General features: G+C 40.2%; 2 protein-coding genes across 2 annotated transcripts; both read right to left on the bottom strand.

The window, feature by feature from the left end:
* Positions 1-793: 793 nt before the first annotated feature.
* On the bottom strand, positions 794-12,083 carry atp6v0a2b (ATPase H+ transporting V0 subunit a2b; the record flags this gene model as incomplete). The annotated part of the gene is made up of 20 exons (XM_083905256.1): positions 794-1,903; positions 1,999-2,170; positions 2,692-2,809; positions 2,918-3,031; positions 3,133-3,255; positions 3,531-3,741; positions 3,833-3,951; positions 4,495-4,585; positions 4,693-4,850; positions 5,100-5,239; positions 5,527-5,677; positions 6,107-6,319; positions 7,404-7,497; positions 7,644-7,726; positions 8,501-8,627; positions 10,320-10,417; positions 10,727-10,864; positions 11,081-11,178; positions 11,530-11,608; positions 11,967-12,083. 20 exons carry the CDS (start codon positions 12,081-12,083, stop codon positions 1,801-1,803), a joined length of 2,547 nt encoding a protein of 848 aa, XP_083761382.1. The 3' UTR covers positions 794-1,800.
* A 1,068-nt stretch (positions 12,084-13,151) lies between these two features.
* tctn2 (tectonic family member 2) lies at positions 13,152-26,625 on the bottom strand (the record flags this gene model as incomplete). Its single annotated transcript, XM_083905134.1, has 33 exons — positions 13,152-13,282; positions 13,506-13,594; positions 13,991-14,128; positions 14,378-14,522; positions 14,618-14,730; positions 14,820-14,937; positions 15,023-15,115; positions 15,214-15,288; positions 15,375-15,497; positions 15,582-15,665; positions 15,760-15,913; positions 15,997-16,117; positions 16,213-16,409; positions 16,497-16,597; positions 16,685-16,886; positions 17,006-17,076; positions 17,953-18,066; positions 18,831-18,944; positions 19,340-19,453; positions 19,850-19,963; positions 20,766-20,879; positions 21,275-21,388; positions 21,784-21,897; positions 22,287-22,400; positions 22,790-22,903; positions 23,299-23,412; positions 23,802-23,915; positions 24,308-24,421; positions 24,817-24,930; positions 25,326-25,439; positions 25,835-25,948; positions 26,344-26,457; positions 26,607-26,625. The coding sequence occupies 33 exons, from the start codon at positions 26,623-26,625 to the stop codon at positions 13,167-13,169; spliced, it is 3,783 nt and encodes a 1,260-aa protein (XP_083761260.1). The 3' UTR covers positions 13,152-13,166.
* Between the last annotated feature and the right edge of the window lie 603 nt (positions 26,626-27,228).

Here is a 27,228-nt window from a genome sequence, read left to right as displayed (position 1 = left end):
TGCATTATGTAAAAAATCTAAAGCAACTGGCCATAAAATTCTTCTAACATGTCACAGAGACTCAGGAATAATGTTCATATATCAAACTGAACTCACCAACAACAGTACAGCCAAAATAGTAAATAGATTTTGTATATGTTTTGAAATCATGTTTTGGCAGGTGGCGCCACCTACCGCCATCTACCAATCATTGCAGTCAGTAGAGTCTCACCTACCGAGCAACTACGGGTTGCCAGTTACGTCGGCGCTACAATGGCGGAGAAAACGAAACCTGCAAGACCTCGGTATTTTGAATTTGAGTGTAGTAACTGTTTTTGGACACATTCATACATATGGCGCCTTTTATTTTACACTAACTCACTAACATCTGCATTTAATCCAGCCTTACTCGACACCAGTATTGAACACACACAAGTCAGGCACAGCAGCAGTGGGCTACACATCTGCACCCAGGGAGCAATGGGGATTACAAGCCTTGCTCAGTGGTATACCAGCCCCTGATCTGTCTCGGGATTTGAACCAAACCCCATTTCCTTTCCTCTTGGCCATGGGCTGCCCAGCTTAATTCAACTACTGAGTTTAGATCCATTTACAATAAGACGCACTCATCAACAAAACCCAAGCAAAAACAATTTATTATCAACAAAATTATGAAGATATGAGTTTGCCAAAAAAAAGGAAAATTAGGAATACCCACTAATCCACCCTATAAAATGTCACCGCTCATTAAGGCAAACGGCCACTTGCAAAAATTGAGCTTTAATATTTACAAGTTGATACACAAGGTGGAGACTCTCAGACATGTGGCCACTGTCAAGTGCTGACAGGTCAATAATGCGACAATAATAATGTCTCCTTCCCTTCAGGGAAATAATTCCCCCAATACTAACCATACAATACTTGTAAATTTACAAAACTAGAAAACACAATGTTATTCTAATAATCCATGACCAACCGTGTTAAATTAAACATAAAATCCTTCAATGTAAAGTCTTCCATGACTGGAATGTGGAAAAATGTACAGTAAGTGGACGCATAGGCAACACCGTGAATGCATTAAAGTAAAAATCACGTTCCATTAATATTCCATCTTTAATTCTGATACATTTAAAAATACAATAAATTAAAAACAAATCTTCTGGAAAAAAAACGTATATACATCTAAATCACAAACACCCCCGGCCCCCACCCTCAAGCACTTTTCAAAAGTCCAAAAGATCCTTTGCAGCGATTTGGTACCACAAAGTAAGTAAGAACACAAGAGGAAACTGAAGACTGATACAGTATATGCTGTCATTTGGTTGTACTTGGATAAGGCAATCAGTGCAGCAACGAGATGAGGGAGAACGTGACGTGATTGTAAGGTGGCTCACTAACCAGTGTATGGAATCCAAATGAAAATACCAGCATTAAAGATAAAGATGATAAATCTCCTTTTATCTTAACCAGCAAATCCCAAGAAAAGAAAACAACATTACCGTAATTGATTGAACTATTTAGTGTTAATCTAACTTATCTTATACTTGTGTTGGTCATCAACTAAACAAACACTGGTGGCTCTAAAGAAAAGTGATGTTTCTCTTTTAGAATACAGGTTGTATTTCATTGCACTTTCAACCTCAAAACAGATTCTGAAGTGAAGCAAAACAGTCATTTCTTCAAAGTACATTCTGCACCGTCTGCTTCTGGAAGTTTGTGAGGCTCATTATTTATCATTCTTTAAAATTATTCCAAAAGAAAAGGTCAAAATCACTTCCCCGACAGGTCTTGAGTTTGCTACAGTATAACAACAAAGTCCTTTCATAGTAAGCCGTCATGCTCAAAGCTGGAGGGCAGGAGAGAGAAGGAAAAGGGGCAAAACTTGACTCCGGTCCCACTGTAAAACTTATTCTGAAACTCCACCCTGAGGAAGAAAAGAGAACTGCAGTTAACCTGAAACTGAAATAATCAAAACAACATCAGTGACGCGGGTTATTTTAGAAGTTCCCGTGATCTTACCAGTGTAGTCGGAGTGCATGGAGGAAGGCAGACAGACCTTCCATGACCAGGAGGATGGACACGGTGAGAACTGCAAACAGGCCAAACACTGGCACCAGGAATAAAACTCCCAGACTGCTGTCCATGCGAAGTCCCACTCGCATCACCATGGCCCACAGCACATCCGACAGCTCTGTGAGGGTGAAAGCACAGAAACAGAGCTCATATTCTACTGAACTAAAGCTTTAGGCAGGTGTGAGGGGCAGATGTTGTCAAGTAAGAACGCTTTCACAGCCCTTTGTCCTCAAAACAGCATCAGTTCTTCTACATATGCTGATTATTTTCTCAATTCATCGAGTACTTCTTTGGCACATAAAATGTCAGAACATTTTGAAAAGTGTTTACTAAGCGTGGAAATGGCGATGTTCTCAAATGTCTTGTTTTGTCCACAAACAAAAAGTATACATTTTTCTTTGTTATATGGAGTAAAGAAACCAGAAAACATTCGCATTTAAGAAGCTGAACAATCAGAATGCTTATTTTAGCTATTGGTAAAACACTCATCGATTATCAATAAGTGTTGCATCACCATCCTTAAGATCCATAGGTTACACATGGTAAAAGCAACCCATTTTTAAATCTATTACACAGTGACTATTTAAGTTGTTTGGCTTTGACAGGTTTGAAGGTGTGATGTAATGCAAATATACTCACGTGCATGTGCCAGACTCAGAGCCCAGAGCCTCAGGTAGGAGGCTGTGTTGGAAATACACCCAAGGCAATACTCTATAGTGTGGATAGCCTGATGTAGGAACTCATCTGCAAAGTCAAACTATAACAGCAACAAAGCATCACTTAGCATGACTCTGAGAATCGGGTGGAAAAACAAGCATTTGCTTAAACAAAGCAACAGTTGCTCAAAAGGATGTGCAGTCCTGACCTCCTCTTTCTGGTGTTCTCCACTCGTGGAGTGATCACTGCTACCCTCCTCCATGTCATGAGTCCTCATCAGGAAGAGTTCATCATCACTGTCCCGCCGTACGCGCTCATATCCCTGAGACAGCAATTAAAAAAAGACAGTAGAAGTTTATGGAGACATTTTTCAGATTTGTGAGCCAATCCACAGCAACGCAGAGGACAGTGATAAATTCTCACCCTGTACATGACTCTTATTCGTTGACTTCCATTGTGCAGCCAATAAAGGTAGATGGGTTTGCCCAGGAGTAGAACAGGCACTGAGAGCACAGCAATGACCAGCAGAAACACCTGCAGGCCAATCTGGAAGAAGCAACACAACACTGTTACCAGTCTGAAAGATATCTGAACTTTAAAATGCTCAAATGAAGACAGAGCAGGGACAAGAGTTCACATGCAGCGTATTTTCATGCGTTAACACATTTATTGCAATGAAGTGTCAGCAACTTCATCCATTTCAGCAGCTCTCAGGATTTGGTTGCTTAGTAACAACAGAAACAAATCCCTACAAGTGTCTCGATTACAAATCTCTGGCTTCTTCCTTGCATTTTTGGCAAGAGGTTTATTTATCTTCTCACCTGTCCTGGGTAAAGGGGCATCACTGCATCACCCTGCATGAGGAACATGTTGATGAAGTGGATGAGGATGCTTGGAGCGTGTCTGGAGTCCTTAGCTGTGAACACCAGCCACTTGTAGAATATCATGAACACCAGGTAGCCAAACAAACACAGCAGGAACAGGATCTCGGGGAGGAAAACCAAGTACAGGTTGTGCTTTTTCCTAAAGTGTCTGTTTGTTTAGGAATAAATGAATAAATGAATAAGTAAAGGTAGGTTATTAAAAGATGACGAGGTAAAACAACTAACAGACTGATACTCACAGGTGATTGTAAGTGCTGAGGATGACCCCGAAGCTCATGTGAATGACGCCCATTATCACCGACATCTTCATCTTGTAGGAGTTCAGAAATGATAGGCGATTGGTTGCCAAGTTCCAGATCTTTGCAAGAGAAAGGTGACAACATTGATATTATAAAATGGTTAGCTTTGATTGGTGAGAGTAAATGTAAACTCACTTAATATCCTTGTAAATGGAAGAAACCTAAAGATAATGGCTAAAGTTTTAGCCATTAATGTGTTATTTTTACTCAAATTGTCAGATTCCAGGAATTTAAACCAATTTTTTTGCACTTGCGTCCGTGTGTGAGCAACAAAACCACTAATCAAGCCAACAGCCAATAACTTATATTGATATAGTGAGACAATTTACTGTATCAGTAGATTTGGAGCCAGACGTGACTACTCTGCACTGTTGTTCTCTAAAAAAATCCTCAAATCACATATTTTCCCCATCTTTTAAAAGATTAATTTGCACATTAGTAAACTAGATTGGAAATGTTTTGTTGTATATTATTTACTATTTTAAGCATGCACTTAGGCAGTATGGGGGTGAAAAAAGAAACATTAAAAGAAAATGTTGAAAATGTCATCTGTGCAGCTTCACATTACTACAGTGACACAACATTAAATGCCTCCTACTCACCGGGTCAATTCCCAGAGGGTATGGACCCTTAAAAACTCCTGTTACATTTGGATCCAGGGTAAGAAAACGGTTTCCACTGAGATCCCCGTCCCTGCAAAGAACAAGTAATGGCATGTTTACATACCTAAATGATCTACAACGGCTCTTTATTAACACATCTTGGTTGGTTGGTTGGTAGTCATGAGATACAGCACTTACTTCCACACGTTTGCTTTGAACATGGCATTCACACTCCATCCAGACCCAAAGATGTTCAGAGACTTTGAGAAGCAGTCGTTGTATATGAGTCCAGTGTAGATGGAGAAGAGTCCCATCATCAGGATGATGTAACGGCCCTCGAAAAACGTGTTCCAGATCTGCACACAGACAAACACATACTGATTTGCACAGATCCTTTCAAGGGCTTCCATTCATTTAAACTGCCTAACCAAAGCATTGCCCAAACCTTGAGCAACCCTGACTGTAACCTCACCACAATTCAAAGTTTAGCCCAAAATTAACCAGTTCCTCAGAAATAAGGTTATTAGGACCAGGTTTTGGTGACTCACGCTTCAGGTCTGACATGATTTGATAAGATTTTAATGGGTTTCGAAACACTCACTGACCTCATTACTGGTGTTCTTAAGTTTGCGGTTCTTCTCGTGCAGCACCATCCAGAAAGCAAAGACGGCCATAATGAGTCCATGACCCAGGTCTCCAAACATCACAGCAAACAAGAATGGGAAAGTGATGACTGTGAAAGGAGCTAAACATGAGAGGGAGAAGAAAAAAAAACTGTTATTTGTTACACATAACAATACATCATATAACATCACCAACATGTGAAAGTAACAAGATCAAAATCTCACAATAATACAAGACAGAAAAACAGCAATAACATAACTACTACTAGAGTCATAAGTGCAAAGATGATCATTTGGAGACTGAGTTCAAAGGTCAAATTTATTTTAAATTTTAAAGTTATTTTGTTTTTATGTAAAGCACATCGAGTTGCCCTCGAGATAAAATGTCATAAAAAAATAAAACACTGACCAGGGTTGACCTCCCTGTAACTGCCCACACCATAGGCATCCACAATGTTCTGGAAGCCAGAGGTAAACTTGTTGGTCCTGACAAGGGTGGGGGGAGTGTCGCTGGTGGGGAGACGATTGACGAAGGACGGTACCGTCGCTCCGCTTTTTCTCTGAAATATCAATGACAAATTAAAAATGTTTATCAAGTAAATTCACCTTAATGTCAAATACTTTGATCAGTGCTGCAAAGAGTGCGAAAGAAGTTGCCTTTGTGGCAGAGCAGCTTTGCATTAAAAGCAAAGTGCATCATTTTTAAATATAAACAAATGTCCGTAGGTTCACACACTGCTGATTAAGTCCATCAGCTTCATACGACTCTCTCTCTATATTTCTCAATATAGCAGTGTTTAAATCTCAGTGTGACTGAAAACACAAACGCAGCATCCATGAAAAGTTTCACAAGTGAATTCTACTGCTAAAAAAACTGGAGATGGTGGGATAAACTCTTCAAAAGCTACAGTTTAAATAGAGAAATAAATAAATAGAGAAGTACAGCAAAACAGCTCATGTCAAAAAAAGACTACAAAGAATTTCCTCACCGATCCTTCTTCGAGCGCCCTCCGCAGGGTGGGAATGTCACCGACAGGACACCACACCTCAGCGATCAGACACTTATTGGTAACGTCGAAACTGCACTGGTTCAGAATGTAGTAGATGGCTTTTATCTTCTTGACTTGGACGACCCAGGTGTACACGGACTCCGAGGCCTTAATCAAGACCTGTTTCAGGTAGTCCTCTGTCCTGTGAAGCACCTGGACACAGTGGTAAGAGATAAATACATCATACACAAGCAGATATTCAAGAGGCTGAAGATGTTGCGTGTGGTGTAAATTCTCTGCTGCTGGTGAAGAATGAAATAGAGACTTCTGCCGGCCAACAAGGTTTTATTTTCTTAGCAAAGAAAAGGTCAATCCACACACGATTGGTTGAAGATGAAGAAAGACCCAGAGCATGGCAAGAGCTAAGCTTTTATACCCAAGGAACACCCCTCTCACATCCCTTTATCTTTTTGCAGGGGTCTGCCCCTCCAGGCCGTGCTTTCACACCCTTGTGTTATCTGCAGGTATCGGAGTCGACGCCTCAGAGATATCCAGGATGTTGTATTTAGGTGCAAGTTGAGTCTAGACATCCTAATTTGAATATACTAAAGGACCTGGTATCTTGCGTTAGGAAAGGGGTGTTCAATTCAATTTCTTTTAATCAAATTTAATTTGCCATTACATGTTCAAAAAGATTGCAAAACTTTGTTCAACAGTTGTTCTATGATTATCTATAACACAGGAAAAATAAATACTGTCACTGTAAATAAGCAGTTTGTGAGAGCGGATAAGCGAGAGCGTTAAAGGCAGCAGCATGCATGACGAGAGAGTGGAAAAAAGAGAGAAAGAGAGACCTCACGTTGATCATGTGCTACAGAGATTCATAGTGGGGTTAAAGCTACCAAATGATTCACGGTGCAGTGCACTAGACACAATCCTCCCTCTCTAACTCTGAGGTCTGGCCCACAAAAAAGAACAGCCAGGTTAATCTCTCAGAAAATAAATCAGCAATTTCATTTTAACGTAAGACTGGTTTAAAGGGGGAACAAATAATAATAACATGTAATTTTGTTCAAGTTCGTTTTGAAAATGTTGTTTTAATGCTAATATTCCAACCCCCTGGGCAGATAGACGTCTGTGATACTGTAGCTCCAATATAAAGTTTCCTAGGTTTTTGTTTAACAGGAAGCAAACCACAAAGTAAACATTGCATGAATGACAAACAGAATGACGCAATTGTTCCAACATTAACCAAACATATTCATACTTAAAGACATCGTTTAAATATCAAACATACCGTGTGAAGGTCTTGAATGCGAGTTCCTAGTCCTTCAACAACATCAGAGCGCTCATCGTTGTTGGTGGGATAGGGATACAAGTGACAGTGGTAGCTATGGAGAGGGAAGAGTATTATCCACACGTTATTCACACACACCTCACTACAACAACTACTACTGAGGCGAGTAAAAGGATGAAGAAACCAAACCCTAACAAGCAGTCCTAAATAAACAGATCATGTTTGTTAAAGAATAGTTACCAGTCAGAGATCTTCTTCACTTTTTGGCCAATTTGTTCTCCCCAGTAAGAGATCAGGAACACTATGCTTTTGGTAGGTTCGCCCTGCATAAAAACAAACCAAACAAACAAAAAGTGTGTCGTATATCAATGTCAACACCTGATAGAAACAAAAAGTGTCACTTTAATCCAGAATTCTCTGTTCAAAATGGGTATATATTTCATTTAAAAAAAGGACATACTGTTATTATATCAGTAAAATCCTGCTTTTCATTTGCAAAACTCTTCGTCTTCCCCATTGAGAAACACATTAACGTAGTTTGTAAGCCAAAAAAATAAATAAATTATGCACACGATTTTATTGAAATATTGCTGATTATATAGTTTTTACTGCACTTTGTTTATTTTAAGGAGTATTTAGTATGCTATGTGACTGAATTGGTTGTATCCGTGGCCTAAATTGAAAATACTTCCCGTCTGCAAAAGAGATTTTTAATCTCAATGCATTTTATTCTGGGTTACATAAAGGTTAAATTCAAAAAAGAAAAGAAGAAGTTTTTCGGTGAAAGCATGCCCTGACATTCCAACAGTTTGCATAGTGAGCCTCTTCTCAGTTCGTGCAGAGGAAATGGATAACTGGATTAGTTGAGAACAGACATCTGAACAACGTTATCAGCGTGATCTTCAGTGTTGTCACATGATTTAACAACAGTTATTTGGGAAAGGTTTCAGGATTGTCGAAAAAACTACTTATTAAACAACGCTATTATAATGCAACACAAATAAACAGAAGTGGTCGTATTTGAATGTTAGTGATGTTATAATATTACGGTGTAATGGAGGGTAGCCATAAAAGCAACCAATCTTGGAAAGACCTACCGTGTCAGGATCTTCTAGATACTCCTCGACCTCAGCATAGCTAAGGATAGTGTAGCCTTTACAGACTCTCCAAAGCATCCGCTCAAAGGCTTCGATCCTTGTCCTCTGAATAAGCCCGGAGATGAAACTGCAGGAAGATTAACAGAACATTTACCATACAGAGCTACTAGGGAACATAAACTTTTATTCTGAAGGTTTAATTAATACAAGATTTAAAGCATTAATATAGTAACCAAGTGATTCAATCACAAGCTAAACTTTCGAAGACACCAGTAGCACATGTGTGGTCTTTATATGAATAGAAAATAACATTATAAAAAAAGAAAAACAGCAAACATCTATAAGTGAAGTGATACATAAAAAGTCATTCACAACATCCTGGTGTATGCTGTATTTTTTTGAAATTTCTTGTAGGGCTGAAATTTACGAAATTACTTTGAAAAATGTTGACCAGTGTTTACCAAACTTGGAAATAATGATGTTCATGAATGTCTTGTTTTGTCTACAAACCAAAAACTATTCAATTTTAATGATCTATTTGTGACATTGTGGCAAAGAAACTAGAACATATTCACATGTAAGACACTGAAAAATCCCACAAACCCATTAATCAATTATCAAAACAGCTGACAATTAATTTAGCACTCAATTAATAATTGTTTAATCGAATAATTGTTGCGGCTCTAAAATGTTGTACATGTTTAGAGTGAGGAGGGGAGATCTGATCACACGTGTTCACTGTGGGAACACCTTTTAGTGCCAGGTGTAAACCGACACACTTGACAATACGTAATCAGATCACCCAGGATGAACATGCTGCTCGGGTGATAAGTAACTACAAAGCGGGGCCAGATTTCACAGCTTTTCTTCCAAAACAATCATTAGCTTCACAGCGTTGTCAGCTAAACATTACACAAGTCATCTGCTGTGGCTGAGATAGACTTCTTTGTATGTTGTATATAGTGACTGTCGAAGTATGCAGCTGTGAGCTCAGCTGTCTATCCTTTGAGACCTCGTCTATGCGTCTCATTCACAGTCAACAAACACAAACTGGCATTCAACTCCTTCTGTGCAAAACACAAACTGGCATTCAACTCCTTCTGTGCACAGACTACAGTTTCCCCACAACAGACGACTGTATGAGGATTGTGTTGTTGGCAAAAAGCCAGAGATGCAAATTTTTATTGCAGCTAGAGTAATTATTACCTCTGTGTTTACTACTGAACGAAGATTTGTCATTTGAGACTGATACAACACAGACAACCATTGTGGATACAATTAAAAGAACTTAAAAAAGAACTTATCTCAAACTTTTTAACACTGCAGTGCATAACTTTATGACTTCACTGCATCTGTCAGACCTACCGAGGAGGTGTTTGTGTGTTTACAACAGCAGCGCAAGGGCAGCAGATGGGAGTGTTTATCCTGTCTAACTCCTGAACAAGTCACTTCTGAAAAATCAAACATTTCTTTGTATTTACTCCAAGCAGTTAGCAGCCGTTCCTGCCTTGTCCGTCTTGATATAAAATTATCAACCTTCAGTGTAGAGTGTGGGATTGTTGCCAGGCAACATGCTATTGAGAGCACCGGACATTTGTTTATATTTAAATACACACTATCTATCTCAGAAATTGTGTAACCCATTAACTTTTTCCTCAGTATCATTGTGGCTGAAAATTCATGTGATGTTTTTTTTTTTTTACTTCTTTAAGTCTCATGCATTTATGACAGCTGATAAACTGGCAAATCTCAAGAGACAGAAATCTGTGTCGAAATGTCAACATCATGCTAAATTGGTGAACAGTGTTTCACTCCTTACCCCAGTTTGGCTCCAAGCCTCTGCATGCTGCTGTAGTCCATCACCGAGTCTTTTTCTAGGAAGGGAAACTCCTCATACTGTACTTGTAGGGGCTCTCGCTAAAAGCAGTGACAAGACAACAAAAATCAAAACAAAGATCATGATTCAAATTGTGATCATCCATCTATCTTCTACTGCTTTATCCTCCACAAGAGGGTCTTGAAGGGCACTGGTGACAAAGGGGGAAAAGTGGGTGGCCAGCCCAACCATCCACTCTCACACCGAGTGTCCAATTTGCCTTATCCCCAAATCTGCACGTTTTGAACCCAAACACACATGGGGAGAACAATTTGTGATCATATGGATTAAAAATATATGTATTGTATATATGAATGTGGCTATAAAGTATAATGGCAGGACAAACTAACCTCAGCAGGTCTCTGCACAAAGCTGCGGGTGATGCGTAGCATGTGCGTGTACTCTTTCAGCTCCAGCAGATTCTTCTGCAGCTTCTCTTTATTCTTGGTGACTTCACCCAGCTCCACTTCTAGCCTCTGCAGTTGCTCCTGTGAACAAAACAACCCAGCGACCAGAGGCTCAGGTACAGTAGCAACAACAAGGTTTTAATAATTACTATTTTGCAAACTACAGCAGGATAAATTGAAGTTTGTACTATGTTTAAATAATTTACAATCAGTCGCAGTAACTCAAGACTGATTGATTTTCTCATCAACGTATTAAAAAAAGAAGAAGAGATTAACGACACATAACGAATAACTAACCATTATAGCCATGATGTGCTTTGGTAACGGAGCCACTGGATTTACATCTCGTTCAGGAAGTGAAATGTCAGCTTTCTTTATTTCCCTCAGAAGGTATCCTGTAAAAAAAAGAAATTAAAATAAAGACAAAGTACCACTACACTACCTGCTTTTGAACAGCATTGGAGTCTGTGTATTACTCTCCTCTTAATCCAATAAGAATGGTTTAGTTAGTGAAGAATCACATTTCATTTAACTAAATACACAACCAGCTGACATTTCTCATGACTGTACGGTCACTGGCTCTCAATTCAATTTAATTAGAAGTCCTCCTGGGATTTTGTGGATTCCTGCTTTGCCTAAAACGACAGCTTTGTTTTGATCCATTGCTCGACCACGAGTACAAGTCAGCGAATCGATATGTGACCTTACTGGTACAAAGTGATTGTTAAAGATCAAAATAAGCTTACCAAGAATCCTCTCCATTTCTTCACATTTCTTGATCTCGTTGACATGCTTTCGCTGGAAAGCGTTGACGGTTGGATTGAGCTGAAATAGGTGACAGATGACAGAATGATTAACAGAGTCAATAGAAACAAAAACCCACAGGAAGATACTACACAAACAAGGGTTAGGGTGACAATAACAACATTTACTGCCATTTCTGCAACACTTATTATTTTGAGAGGTGTAGTCTATTGCAGATATAAATATCTTCTCATGCCATAACAGGTTAATAACTGTGTGTGTGTGTGTCAAAGGGACAGTGTGCTCAACAGGTAAAATTAGATTCCTGCTCTTTGTCGAGTGGTTTAGTGTCAAGTAAACTGAGCAGTAACTTTCAAAATAAGACGTTATAGAGTTTGAGGCCATGTCAGATAGAGATACAGTCTATCCTGGGACTTACGTCTCTGAACTCCACCAGGCCGAGCTCTCCCAGTTCACTGATGCAGTCGTACGCGGAGCCGGACTGAAGAAACAGTTGGGCCAGGCACATCTCCTCACCTCGCAGCAGGGAGCCCATTTTGACACTTCGCTTATATCCGTAGTGGACAGGCTAATGCTAGCAAGCTAACTACTGCGGTAGCTGCTGAGTAAACTGAAGCGGCGGTGTGTCAAGTCTTTCAAATGTTTACCATGTTTGAGCCTCGGACCGGTGCGCTGTTTGACCCGCATGGGGTTGACTTTAGTGAGCCATCGGTGCACCTCACTAGAGGTGGGCTCCGGGGGCTAATGAGCTAGCCAGCCGCGGAAGCGCCGTGCCGTAGATGAAAGGAAAAAAAACTCGCTACGTCAGGGAGTGGAACTGTGAGGACAGCGACGTTAAAGCGGATAATATTGCATATCCACAGACGTAGTCACAGCCGTCCTTACGGTTCGTGAAGTTTTAAAACACGTCTGTGTGTCCTGTGTCCATAGTTATCCACGTCACGGCACTTGTCCTCACACTGTTGAATACGACCAACTTCCACAGTGTCGAATGTGCTCTTGGCCAATCAGCGCGGCCTGCTGGAGTCTGCGCAGTGCGACAGCTAAGCCCCGCCCCCCAGCAGTGTCTCAAGTCGACTTGGGGATGTGTGTGTGCGTGTGTGTGCGTTTAATTAAACGAATAAATGAATGAATGAGAGACAAAATAACATAAATAAATAAATGTATAAATAAAAAAATAAATTAATAACCAATCAACTCTTGGTTATTAAACTTGGGAAATAATTATTAAAAAAGATAGAAAAAAAGCATATTTTATTTATTTCTGTATTTATTCTTTTATCTATTCATGTATTTACTCTTTTATCTATTTATTTATTTATTTATATATTTATACGTTCATTCTTTTATTTATTAATAACCTAAATAAGCACAGAATCCAAATTGAAACTATAATCAAACTGTGAAGGGTGACACTGGAATCAAAATTGATGCACTGAAAATGAAAAAAATAGATCTTTTTTATTACAAAATGCTGCACAAATAATATTATTTACATTTCAACATGTACAAACTACATATTGCTATAAATAATATCAAATAAATTACATTTAAATAGATGAATTCAGTTAAGTTATTCCTCCAAATGTGTTGCTTCGCCTATGTTTTTCTCATCGTTTTAGAGACTGTTCCAAGCCTGTCGGATTTGTCTCCACGGAGTCCCAAGAATTGAGGCAACAATAAAGAAGAAAACCAAGACAAGACCCTTAGCCAGTGACTGCGAATATGGCTCACCTGGGGGAAGAGAAAGGTAAAATCAATCACAAATGGAGCCATCATTATTCATCGTCATGTTTAGGCAGTGTAACTTGCACAGATGTTTCACAGCAGTGGGACACAGGAGTCTCTCTGGGATCGATTGTACTCAATTACCAGTCACAGTGTTCTAGCTTCACTAGAATTACATTTTACATTTCATCTTAACATAAACACAATTTCAATGACCATTGATTCTTACCTGTGTAATACCTGGTGACAGGAAAGGCCAACTCAGGCCAACACACATCATTCCTGTTACAGTCATACTCTGTGAAGTTGATTTGAAACCTAGGAGAAGAAAAATAACTTTACAGATTAAATCAGGATCAGCTTGTACATCAAATCAGTGTTTTTCAACCAGTGTGCCGTGGCATACTAGTGTGCAGTGAGAGATCGTCAGGTGTGCCGTGGGAAATTATCCAATTTCACCTAATTGGTCTAAAAACATTTTTTTCTGCTAATAATATGGATATAAATATTCAAGACACTTTGATAAGAATTACTAAATTGTTAATATAGGCTACAGAGTATCATTTGTTAAACATTTTTGTTTGGTGGTGTGCCTCGTGATTTTTTCAATGAAAAAAATGTACCTTGGCTCAAAAAAGGTTGAAAAACACTGCATTAAATGATTAAGTTAACAAACACTCTTTACTAGGACAGTCATACTGTTTGAAGAAGCACCTTGTTTTTGGTGGCCCTGTGTTGACAGGAATGTCAGTAAAGGTGACTGAGGAGGTGATGGGGAATAACTGAGTGTTCCGGGAGTCCACACATGGAGAACCTCCTACACAGTACAGTGCCCAGGTGGTTGAGCTGTAGCTAAAAATGACCAAATGGGAACATATATATCAAATTGCAATTATGTTCTATAGAAGAAGACCCAAAACAAGCAACAGAGACCAAAAATTCCTCAGCAAAATGTTTACTGATAGTATAAATCATGTGAGAGTCGCCCCCTGGTGGCTAAGTGCTACTTTTTTCCTACTCCCAGGTTTCACCTTTCAAACAATAAGGCTGGATTCATCTATGTATACAGTATCTGATTGAAACGGTTAACCTGATACACACCTGATTTGCACAGAATGGATATTCCTTTGAGGAACACCATCTACCATTCCTGTGATCCGGCTCCAAACATGGATATGCTGGTGGGATGGAATCCCAGAGCATGACTGTCCAGTGTTTCCCGTAGCTGTGCTGGAGTCAAGCGTCACTGTGAAAAGTCACATTTTGTTAAACCCCAAAAAAATAAATAAAACAAAAAAAAATAGAACATTGTGTCTGGATTGTCCCTTTGCCAGCATCTACTGTACTTACAGTTTATGTTCACCCAGTCTGCCGCAGTTAGTGGATCTGGGTTTCCACTCTTTGCAACATATGTGGCTGTAGTCAAAGCTTCCTGTAGAGAACGAACAGTCTCTCTGAATGAAAAAAAACAAACACCACATTTTATTTTCAGACAAATTCACATACACACTGTTCATACATAAATTAATGCTGAAATGCTGACCTTAAGAGATCACACCGAGTCAGAGTATCTCCACTGACAGTAAGCAAACAACCTGACGTTGCATTTTCCCCAAACAGAACTGGTCTCTTCTTATTGGTGACACAGAGTCCATCGCTCCCTGTAAGCCAGATTGTAAAATGGTACAGTTGTTTTTATTGCCTGCCTGAGCAGTAAGGAAATAAACAGTATGACATTTTTTTTACCTGATTTCCAAAGATTGATCGGCGTCCTCTGTATTGACCCAGTGTCTGAAGTATTTGTAATTCCACCAATAACAGGCCTCGCCACCTGGTAACCTGTCATTCAAGATGTCTACATTACTCACTGCAATGGAAAGTGTGACCTATTTTCTACAAAACAGCTTTCAGGATGAAATACTTTATGTTGTTCTCACCTGGGTTTCCTGAATTGGGCTCACCCATGAATTTGCCATTTACAAACACAGCAGAGTACCTTGTAGTTAATGCCACTGTACAGGAGACACAAACAGGTAATATTAGCACAAACTCCATCGGAATTCATATATAAATAATAATGTGTATTACTGGCACTTACCACTACCATTCAAAGAGATGGTCCCAATGGACTGTGTCAATCTAATCTTTGAGATGCCATTTTCTTTCCAGTAGATTTGATAATCCAACGCTAAGGTCACATGCTCACATACGAGGCTCTCACCTGCAAATGAATATTAAAACATTTCAAGTTTAAGTTAATTTACATTGTTGGGAATCTAATATTGATATGTTATAGTGTCCATACCTGCAGCAGGGAGCACACTTGTGCTTGTAATAAACTGACTCAATTCAGTGACCACTTCTTCAGTGACCTCCACATTAACATCACCTTGAAGAAAATGACATCCAAAAATATAAATGGATTCAAACACTTCCAGATTTAATTAAAGTATTGCTATATTATGTTTAGCAGGTAAACAGACCTCCTTGCCCGTTATTCACTTGAATCTTCAGATCAGATGGTTGTGTTTGTAAGGGAGATCCAGTTGGACAGGTGTTTAGCAGAGTAACACAATTAACTTTAAAGTTTTTCAAAAATGCTACAGGAGCACGGTTCACACACTGCCCAAGCACTTTCTGCAGGAGAGAAAGATAACATAGTGAAATATATAATGTAACTAAATATGCATTGTGCTGTAAACAACAGACACTCAACTAACCTGGGGAATAGTGAGGTACTCGTCACTGACTGTTAAGATGGGACTTCCTTCTATATAAACATTAACTCGTACTGGAGCTGACAATGCGGGACTTTGGAAGCTTGGACCAGGCTTAGATTTACTAGTCGAGGGAAAGAAAAAAAGACACATGAAACATAAAACACCCATTAATAAATCTAAAATAATAATAATAAAAAAAAAAAAATCATAACTCACATTACACCTCCCCGGTAAAACAGCCCAAGAAAAGGATTGTTTTCAGGTGGCGAATTGACACATAAAAATGGAGACCAATCTGGGGAGTTTTCAACCAACTGCACAGAGCACTGATACTCTGGAGGAGAGACCTGTCCACCAAAGGGCCCCAGGAGACAGTTGGATGCAAATAGCTTTAGCTCTTCTGTGGAGCAGTCCTGGTGGACAAAAAAGACAAATCACTGTTAAATCATACAGATGGAGAGTAAACAGTTCTCTTGTTAAAATAATGCAATATTAAATACCTTGTCACAGCAGCAGGGTGCATCACAGGCTCTGAATGTCAGATCACAGGGACAAGAGCCCAGTGGTTGGAACACTTGGTTTGGAATTGCTGTATTATTATCTGCAATACAGGGAATTGCATGAACATTTGTTACAAATATGGTACTTTCTAATTGAAGGAGCACTGTAATGTTTCATTTGAAAATACCAGATCCAGCAACAGCAGGAACCAACAGTGCATATATCCTGGTCTGGATCAGCAGTGATGCCTGTGGTGTGCCATTCACACAGGCAGAAACCTGAAGAGTCTCCAGCACACAGAGTGGATCGGTACAGCAGTCTGCCTCCGTCTCATTCTCGCCACACAGGCGCAGACTTTTATCCAACCTCAGCTGAACTCGAAGCACACCCTGAAGAAACAAATGAAGAAAATACAATAAAGAACACAATATATCAGAATGGGAAGTTTTAACAAAAAACATGATAAACAATATCTGTGAATATAATGAAAATGAGTGTCGGGTCTCACCTTTCCAACCTGCTCCTTTGTGAGCACCCACTGTGCTAAATTAGACTCACACGATGGAGGATCAATGCTTCCTGTTAAAGAAAACAAAACCATCAATAAGTTTAGTAAGTGTACAGACGGTGTAACGATTTTCAGAGCATATTGCACTATTTTCTGGATGCTGCTCATGTGTGGTCTGACCACAGAGAGCAAGGCTAAAGAGACTTCAAATTCTTTATAATTTCTCTGTGCCTCTGTGTTTTTGAAGCTGCTTTCAGACATGCACACAGAGGGGTTATGTGTAGTATCCAGACCAAAATCTATGATCATTATACAGAGCTCATTGTTAACAGCACCATTCAGATTTTTTGGCCACATTTGTTTGTCTGTGGGGAGATTTGGATGAAATCATGTAGAGGTGTAAGTTAAGGCCCAAGAAAGTACAGAGTAGACTTAGGTGGTGACTTGGACACAGGGTTGTTAACCTTGTGAAATGGGGAAGTGTACTGACACTGTGGTAAACTGTGCAATCTCTCTCTGAGTGCTGTTTGTCATCTTCTTTTAACAATTGGTGAGTTGTGTATTGTGTCTGTGTTGTTTATAGTTCTTGTCTTAACCTTGAGTCTGTAATAAAGTATTCCTTGCTCATTGTGCGCTCTGTTGGGTTTTTTTTCGTTCTGTCTCTGCCTCACCAGGCAAAACACATTGAATTATACGTTTGATATAACTGCTAAACACTTAGCTATATAAATAAAGTATATTATGCATTCCTTTTATATGGGAATAGTTACCCAGAAAGGTAAGTTCAGTAATAACATGGTTATAGTAAAATAACACCACTCGTGTCAATTCAGTTTATCAATCCTTAATCATGTATTTATCCTCCTCATCATTGTTAGTATACTGGTTCAGTGGTCCATCACAGTAGCTGCAGTGACAGAGCAGAGGGAGTCTCTTCCAGTTTGTACCTGTCGTTGTGGATGGAGACACTGTCCTCACAGTCAGGGACACGTCCGACGGGTTTCCCAGCAGAAGTGCAGACACGACTGGTCCAGCGGCAGTAAGAGAGGACGGCTGGAAAACTGTTAAACACACAGGTGACATTAACAAATAAAAAGGAGGATAAATGACCAAACTTTAGAAGACGGTATTTGAGAGCATCATACTAGTATAGCCAATGTAGAGTTAGCAGTCAGTTAGCAGTTAGTGAGTAAACCGAATTAAACAGGAACTCACAGAGAACATTTTGAGCGTTAGCCAAAGGTAATAGCAGTAAAACACACGTGAGCCAGCGGGACGTGAAGAAAAACAGGAGAAAATCATGAGCCATTTGGTTTCCTTCAGATTACAGTTGACTTGACACGAATCAACCAATCAAGCATTAGAACGGTTCTTGTTCTGAGGGGAACAACAATATTCTCAAACAGACAAAAGCAACCACTCTTGGCCTGGAGCGGTACAAACGCCTATGATTTTTTAAAATCATTAAAATTTATTTTAAACCTATAATAATAATTGACACTGTGGGAAACTGCAATCTCTTTCCGAGTGTGTTTTGTTGTCTTCTTTTAAAAATTGGTGAGCTGTGTATTGTGTTTGTGTTGTTTATCTAATATCTAGTATTCCTTGCTCAATGTGCACGCTGCTGTTTTTTTCTGTCTCTGCCTCACCAGCAAGGTAAGTTCAGCAATAACATGGTAATAGTAAAGTAACACCACTCATGTCAATTCAGTTTATCAATCCTTAATCATGTATTTATCCTCCTTATCATTGTTAGTATACTGGTTCAGTGGTCCATCACAGTAACTGCAGTGACAGAGCAGAGGGAGTCTCTTCCAGCTTGTACCTGACGTGGTGGACGGAGACACTGTCCCCACAGTCAGGGACCCGTCCGACGGGTTTTCCAGCCGAAGTGCAGACTCCTTTGGTCCAGTGGCATTGAGAGAGGATGACTGGACAACTGTTCAACACACAGGTGACATTAAGAAATAAAAATTAGGATAGATTGCCAAACTTTAGAAGACAGCAGGTGGCAGAGAGCACCGTACTATTATAGCTGGTGCGCTGTGTATTGTGTCTGTGTTGTTTATCTTTCTTGTCTTAACCTTGAGTCTGTAATAAAGTATTCCTTGCTCATTGTTCGCTCTGTTGTTGTTTTTTCTTTATGTCTCTGCCTCACCAGAAAGGTAAGTTCAGTAATGACATAGTTATAGTAAAATAACACCACTCATGTCAATTCAGTTTATCAATCCTTAATCATGTATTTATCCTCCTTATCATTGTTAGTATACTGGTTCAGTGGTCCATCACAATAACTCCAGTGACAGAGCAGAGGGAGTCTCTTCCAGCTTGTACCTGACGTGGTGGACGGAGACACTGTCCCCACAGTCAGGGACACGTCCGACGGGTTTTCCAGCGGAAGTGCAGACTCCTCTGGTCCAGTGGTAGTGAGAGAGGATGACTGGACAACTGTTCAACACACAGGTGACATTAAAAAAATAAAAATGTGGATAAATTACCAAACTTTAGAAGACAGCAGGTGGCAGAGAGCACCGTACTATTATAGCTGGTGTGCTGTGTATTGTGTCTGTGTTGTTTATCTTTCTTATCTTAACCTTGAGTCTGTAATAAAGTATTCCTTGCTCATTGTTCGCTCTGTTGTTGTTTTTTCTTTCTGTCTCTGCTTCACCAGCAAGGTAAGTTCAGCATAAACATGGTAATAGTAAAATAACACCACTCGTGTCAATTCAGTTTATCAATCCTTAATCATGTATTTATCCTCCTTATCATTGTTAGTATACTTGTTCAGTGGTCCATCACAGTAACTGCAGTGACAGAGCAGAGGGAGTCTCTTCCAGCTTGTACCTGACATGGTGGACGGAGACACTGTCCCCACAGTCAGGGACACGTCCGACGTGTTTTCCAGAAGAGGTGCAGACTCCTCTGGTCCAGTGGCATTGGGAGGGGACGGCTGGGCAACTGTTCAACACACATGAGACATTTAAAAAAAAAAAAAAAAGGAGTACAAATTACCAAACTTTAGACGACAGTATTTGACTGAGAGCACCGTATTAGTATAGCTAATTAAGCGTTAGCAGTCAGTTAGCAGTTTGTGAGTAAACCGGATTAAACAGGAACTCACCGAGAACATTTTGAGCGTTAGCCAAAGCTAATAGCAGTAAAACACACGTGAGTCGGTGGGAAGTGAAGAAAAATAGGAGAAAATCATGAGCCATTTGGTTTCCTTCAGATTACAGAGTCAACACATTTGTAAACTGTTGTCGGTGCCGTGGAAACAACACGAATCAACCAATCAAGCCAGAGAACGGTTCTTGTTCTGAGGGCAACAACAATATTCTCAAACAGACATCAGCGACCCCTCATGGCCTGGAGCGGTACAAACGCCTATGATTTTTTAAAATCATTAAAATTTATTTTAAACCTATAATAATAATTGAAACTGCAATCTCTCTCCGAGTGTGTTTTGTTGTCTTCTTTTAAAAATTGGTGAGCTGTGTATTGTGTTTGTGTTGTTTATCTAATATCTAGTATTCCTTGCTCAATGTGCATGCTGCTGTTTTTTTTTTTTTCTGTCTCTGCCTCACCAGCAAGGTAAGTTCAGCAATAACATGGTAATAGTAAAGTAACACTACTCATGTCAATTCAGTTTATCAATCCTTAATCATGTATTTATCCTCCTTATCATTGTTAGTATACTGGTTCAGTGGTCCATCACAGTAACTCCAGTGACAGAGCAGAGGGAGTCTCTTCCAGCTTGTACCTGACGTGGTGGACGGAGACACTGTCCCCACAGTCAGGGACACGTCCGGCGGGTTTTCCAGCCGAAGTGCAGACCCCTTTGGTCCAGTGGTAGTGAGAGAGGATGACTGGACAACTGTTCAACACACAGGTGACATTAAGAAATAAAAATGTGCATAAATGACCAAACTTTAGAAGACAGCAGGTGGCAGAGAGCACCGTACTATTATAGCTGGTGAGCTGTGTATTGTGTCTGTGTTGTTTATCTTTCTTGTCTTAACCTTGAGTCTGTAATAAAGTATTCCTTGCTCATTGTTAGCTCTGTTGTTGTTTTTTCTTTATGTCTCTGCCTCACCAGCAAGGTAAGTTCAGTAATGACATAGTTGTAGTAAAATAACACCACTCATGTCAATTCAGTTTATCAATCCTTAATCATGTATTTATCCTCCTTATCATTGTTAGTATACTGGTTCAGTGGTCCATCACAGTAACTCCAGTGACAGAGCAGAGGGAGTCTCTTCCAGCTTGTACCTGACGTGGTGGACGGAGACACTGTCCCCACAGTCAGGGACACGTCCGACGGGTTTTCCAGCCGAAGTGCAGACCCCTTTGGTCCAGTGGTAGTGAGAGAGGATGACTGGACAACTGTTCAACACACAGGTGACATTGAGAAATAAAAATGAGGATAGATTGCCAAACTTTAGAAGACAGCAGGTGGCAGAGAGCACCGTACTATTATAGCTGGTGAGCTGTGTATTGTGTCTGTGTTGTTTATCTTTCTTGTCTTAACCTTGAGTCTGTAATAAAGTATTCCTTGCTCATTGTTCGCTCTGTTGTTGTTTTTTCTTTCTGTCTCTGCCTCACCAGCAAGGTAAGTTCAGTAATAACATAGTTATAGTAAAGTAACACCACTCATGTCAATTCAGTTTATCAATCCTTAATCATGTATTTATCCTCCTTATCATTGTTAGTATACTTGTTCAGTGGTCCATCACAGTAACTGCAGTGACAGAGCAGAGGGAGTCTCTTCCAGCTTGTACCTGACGTGGTGGACGGAGACACTGTCCCCACAGTCAGGGACACGTCCGACGTGTTTTGCAGCAGAGGTGCAGACTCCTCTGGTCCAGTGGCATTGAGAGAGGACGGCTGGACAACTGTTCAACACACAGGTGACATTAAGAAATAAAAATTAGGATAGATTGCCAAACTTTAGAAGACAGCAGGTGGCAGAGAGCGCCATACTATTATAGCTGGTGAGCTGTGTATTGTGTCTGTGTTGTTTATCTTTCTTGTCTTAACCTTGAGTCTGTAATAAAGTATTCCTTGCTCATTGTTCGCTCTGTTGTTGTTTTTTCTTTCTGTCTCACCAGCAAGGTAAGTTCAGTAATAACATAGTTATAGTAAAGTAACACCACTCATGTCAATTCAGTTTATCAATCCTTAATCATGTATTTATCCTCCTTATCATTGTTAGTATACTTGTTCAGTGGTCCATCACAGTAACTGCAGTGACAGAGCAGAGGGAGTCTCTTCCAGCTTGTACCTGACGTGGTGGACGGAGACACTGTCCCCACAGTCAGGGACACGTCCGACGTGTTTTGCAGCAGAGGTGCAGACTCCTCTGGTCCAGTGGCATTGAGAGAGGACGGCTGGACAACTGTTCAACACACAGGTGACATTAAGAAATAAAAATTAGGATAGATTGCCAAACTTTAGAAGACAGCAGGTGGCAGAGAGCGCCATACTATTATAGCTGGTGAGCTGTGTATTGTGTCTGTGTTGTTTATCTTTCTTGTCTTAACCTTGAGTCTGTAATAAAGTATTCCTTGCTCATTGTTCGCTCTGTTGTTGTTTTTTCTTTCTGTCTCACCAGCAAGGTAAGTTCAGTAATAACGTAGTTATAGTAAAATAACACCACTCATGTCAATTCAGTTTATCAATCCTTAATCATGTATTTATCCTCCTTATCATTGTTAGTATAATGGTTCAGTGGTCCATCACAGTAACTCCAGTGACAGAGCAGAGGGAGTCTCTTCCAGCTTGTACCTGACGTGGTGGACGGAGACACTGTCCTCACAGTCAGGGACACGTCCGGCGGGTTTTCCAGCCGAAGTGCAGACCCCTTTGGTCCAGTGGCATTGAGAGAGGACGGCTGGACAACTGTTCAACACACAGGTGACATTAAGAAATAAAAATGAGGATAGATTGCCAAACTTTAGAAGACAGCAGATGTCAGAGAGCACCATACTATAATAGCTGGTGAGCTGTGTATTGTGTCTGTGTTGTTTATCTTTCTTGTCTTAACCTTGAGTCTGTAATAAAGTATTCCTTGCTCATTGTTCGCTCTGTTGTTGTTTTTTCTTTATGTCTCTGCCTCACCAGCAAGGTAAGTTCAGTAATGACATAGTTGTAGTAAAATAACACCACTCATGTCAATTCAGTTTATCAATCCTTAATCATGTATTTATCCTCCTTATCATTGTTAGTATACTTGTTCAGTGGTCCATCACAGTAACTGCAGTGACAGAGCAGAGGGAGTCTCTTCCAGCTTGTACCTGACGTGGTGGACGGAGACACTGTCCCCACAGTCAGGGACACGTCCGACGTGTTTTGCAGCAGAGGTGCAGACTCCTCTGGTCCAGTGGCATTGAGAGAGGACGGCTGGACAACTGTTCAACACACAGGTGACATTAAGAAATAAAAATTAGGATAGATTGCCAAACTTTAGAAGACAGCAGGTGGCAGAGAGCGCCATACTATTATAGCTGGTGAGCTGTGTATTGTGTCTGTGTTGTTTATCTTTCTTGTCTTAACCTTGAGTCTGTAATAAAGTATTCCTTGCTCATTGTTCGCTCTGTTGTTGTTTTTTCTTTCTGTCTCACCAGCAAGGTAAGTTCAGTAATAACGTAGTTATAGTAAAATAACACCACTCATGTCAATTCAGTTTATCAATCCTTAATCATGTATTTATCCTCCTTATCATTGTTAGTATAATGGTTCAGTGGTCCATCACAGTAACTGCAGTGACAGTGCAGAGGGAGTCTCTTCCAGCTTGTACCTGACGTGGTGGACGGAGACACTGTCCTCACAGTCAGGGACACGTCCGGCGGGTTTTCCAGCCGAAGTGCAGACCCCTTTGGTCCAGTGGTAGTGAGAGAGGATGACTGGACAACTGTTCAACACACAGGTGACATTAAGAAATAAAAATGTGCATAAATGACCAAACTTTAGAAGACAGCAGGTGGCAGAGAGCACCGTACTATTATAGCTGGTGCGCTGTGTATTGTGTCTGTGTTGTTTATCTTTCTTGTCTTAACCTTGAGTCTGTAATAAAGTATTCCTTGCTCATTGTTCGCTCTGTTGTTTTTTCTTTCTGTCTCTGCCTCACCAGCAAGGTAAGTTCAGTAATAACGTAGTTATAGTAAAATAACACCACTCATGTCAATTCAGTTTATCAATCCTTAATCATGTATTTATCCTCCTTATTATTGTTAGTATACTTGTTCAGTGGTCCATCACAGTAACTGCAGTGACAGAGCAGAGGGAGTCTCTTCCAGCTTGTACCTGACGTGGTGGACGGAGACACTGTCCCCACAGTCAGGGACACGTCCGACGTGTTTTCCAGAAGAGGTGCAGACTCCTCTGGTCCAGTGGCAGTGAGAGAGGACGGCTGGACAACTGTTCAATACACAGGTGACATTAAGAAATAAAAATTAGGATAGATTGCCAAACTTTAGAAGACAGCAGTTGGCAGAGAGCACCGTACTATTATAGCTGGTGCGCTGTGTATTGTGTCAGTGTTGTTTATCTTTCTTGTCTTAACCTTGAGTCTGTAATAAAGTATTCCTTGCTCATTGTTCGCTCTGTTGTTGTTTTTTCTTTTTGTCTCTGCCTCACCAGCAAGGTAAGTTCAGTAATAACATAGTTATAGTAAAGTAACACCACTCATGTCAATTCAGTTTATCAATCCTTAATCATGTATTTATCCTCCTTATCATTGTTAGTATACTGGTTCAGTGGTCCATCACAGTAACTGCAGTGACAGAGCAGAGGGAGTCTCTTCCAGCTTGTACCTGACGTGGTGGACGGAGACACTGTCCCCACAGTCAGGGACACGTCCGACGTGTTTTCCAGAAGAGGTGCAGACTCCTCTGGTCCAGTGGCATTGAGAGAGGACGGCTGGACAACTGTTCAACACAAAGGTGACATTAAGAAATAAAAATGTGGATAAATGACCAAACTTTAGAAGACAGCAGGTGGCAGAGAGCACCATACTATAATAGCTGGTGAGCGGTGTATTGTGTCTGTGTTGTTTATCTTTCGTTTCGTAACCTTGAGTCTGTAATAAAGTATTCCTTGCTCATTGTTCGCTCTGTTGTTGTTTTTTCTTTCTGTCTCTGCCTCACCAGCAAGGTAAGTTCAGTAATAACGTAGTTATAGTAAAATAACACCACTCATGTCAATTCAGTTTATCAATCCTTAATCATGTATTTATCCTCCTTATCATTGTTAGTATACTGGTTCAGTGGTCCATCACAGTAACTGCAGTGACAGAGCAGAGGGAGTCTCTTCCAGCTTGTACCTGACGTGGTGGACGGAGACACTGTCCCCACAGTCAGGGACACGTCCGACGTGTTTTCCAGAAGAGGTGCAGACTCCTCTGGTCCAGTGGCATTGAGAGAGGATGACTGGACAACTGTTCAACACAAAGGTGACATTAAGAAATAAAAAAGGGGATAAATGACCAAACTTTAGAAGACAGCAGGTGGCACATAGCACTGTACTATTATAGCTGGTGAGCTGTGTATTGTGTCTGTGTTGTTTATCTTTCGTATCGTAACCTTGAGTCTGTAATAAAGTATTCCTTGCTCATTGTTCGCTCTGTTGTTGTTTTTTCTTTCTGTCTCTGCCTCACCAGCAAGGTAAGTTCAGTAATAACGTAGTTATAGTAAAATAACACCACTCATGTCAATTCAGTTTATCAATCCTTAATCATGTATTTATCCTCCTTATCATTGTTAGTATACTTGTTCAGTGGTCCATCACACTAACTGCAGTGACAGAGCAGAGGGAGTCTCTTCCAGCTTGTACCTGACGTGGTGGATGGAGACACTGTCCCCACAGTCAGGGACACTTCCGACGTGTTTTCCAGCAGAGGTGCAGACTCCTCTGGTCCAGTGGCATTGAGAGAGGACGGCTGGACAACTGTTCAACACACAGGTGACATTAAGAAATAAAAATTAGGATAAATTGCCAAACTTTAGAAGACAGCAGGTGGCAGAGAGCACCATACTATTATAGCTGGTGAGCTGTGTATTGTGTCTGTGTTGTTTATCTTTCTTGTCTTAACCTTGAGTCTGTAATAAAGTATTCCTTGGTCATTGTTCGCTCTGTTGTTGTTTTTTCTTTCTGTCTCTGCCTCACCAGCAAGGTAAGTTCAGCAATAACATGGTAATAGTAAAATAACACCACTCGTGTCAATTCAGTTTATCAATCCTTAATCATGTATTTATCCTCCTTATCATTGTTAGTATACTGGTTCAGTGGTCCATCACAGTAACTCCAGTGACAGAGCAGAGGGAGTCTCTTCCAGCTTGTACCTGACGTGGTGGACGGAGACACTGTCCCCACAGTCAGGGACACGTCCGACGTGTTTTCCAGAAGAGGTGCAGACTCCTCTGGTCCAGTGGCATTGAGAGAGGACGGCTGGACAACTGTTCAACACACAGGTGACATTTAAAAAAAAGAAAGGAGGACAAATTACCAAACTTTAGACGACAGTATTTGACCGAGAGCACCGTACTAGTACAGGTAATTAAGCGTTAGCAGTCAGTTAGCAGTTTGTGAGTAAACCGGATTAAACAGGAACCCACCGAGAACATTTTGAGCGTTAGCCAAAGCTAATAGCAGTAAAACACACGTGAGTCGGTGGTAAGTGAAGAAAAATAGGAGAAAATCATGAGCCATTTGGTTTCCTTCAGATTACAGAGTCAACACATTTGTAAACTGTTGTCGGTGCCGTGGAAACAACACGAATCAACCAATCAAGCCAGAGAACGGTTCTTGTTCTGAGGGCGACAACAATATTTTCAAACAGACAACAGCGACCCCTCTTGGCCTGGAGCGGTACAAACGCCTATGATGTTTTCTTTAATTAATTTATTTTAAACCTATTATTATAATAATAATAACTGTTATTATTATTATTATTATTATTATTATTATTATTATTATTATTATTATTATTATTATTATTATTATTATTATAACACACTACTACTACTACTACTGATAATAACTATAAATAATATTGACGCAGGCCAATGCAGCCATACACATTAAGTCCATAAAATACATTAAATTACAAATTATTATTATTATTATTATTATTATTATAATACTCGCTCTCTCTCTTTAGGTTTCGCACTATGTGTACACATACAAACAAAACAACAATTATAGAAGCCGAAAAAGGAAAATCAGCT

This window comes from Microchirus variegatus (assembly GCF_963457635.1).
Source record: "Microchirus variegatus genome assembly, chromosome: 18".
Taxonomy (NCBI): domain Eukaryota; kingdom Metazoa; phylum Chordata; class Actinopteri; order Pleuronectiformes; family Soleidae; genus Microchirus; species Microchirus variegatus.
The sequence above is the reverse complement of the archived record's forward strand: the minus strand, read 5'-3'. Positions and strand labels throughout refer to the sequence as shown.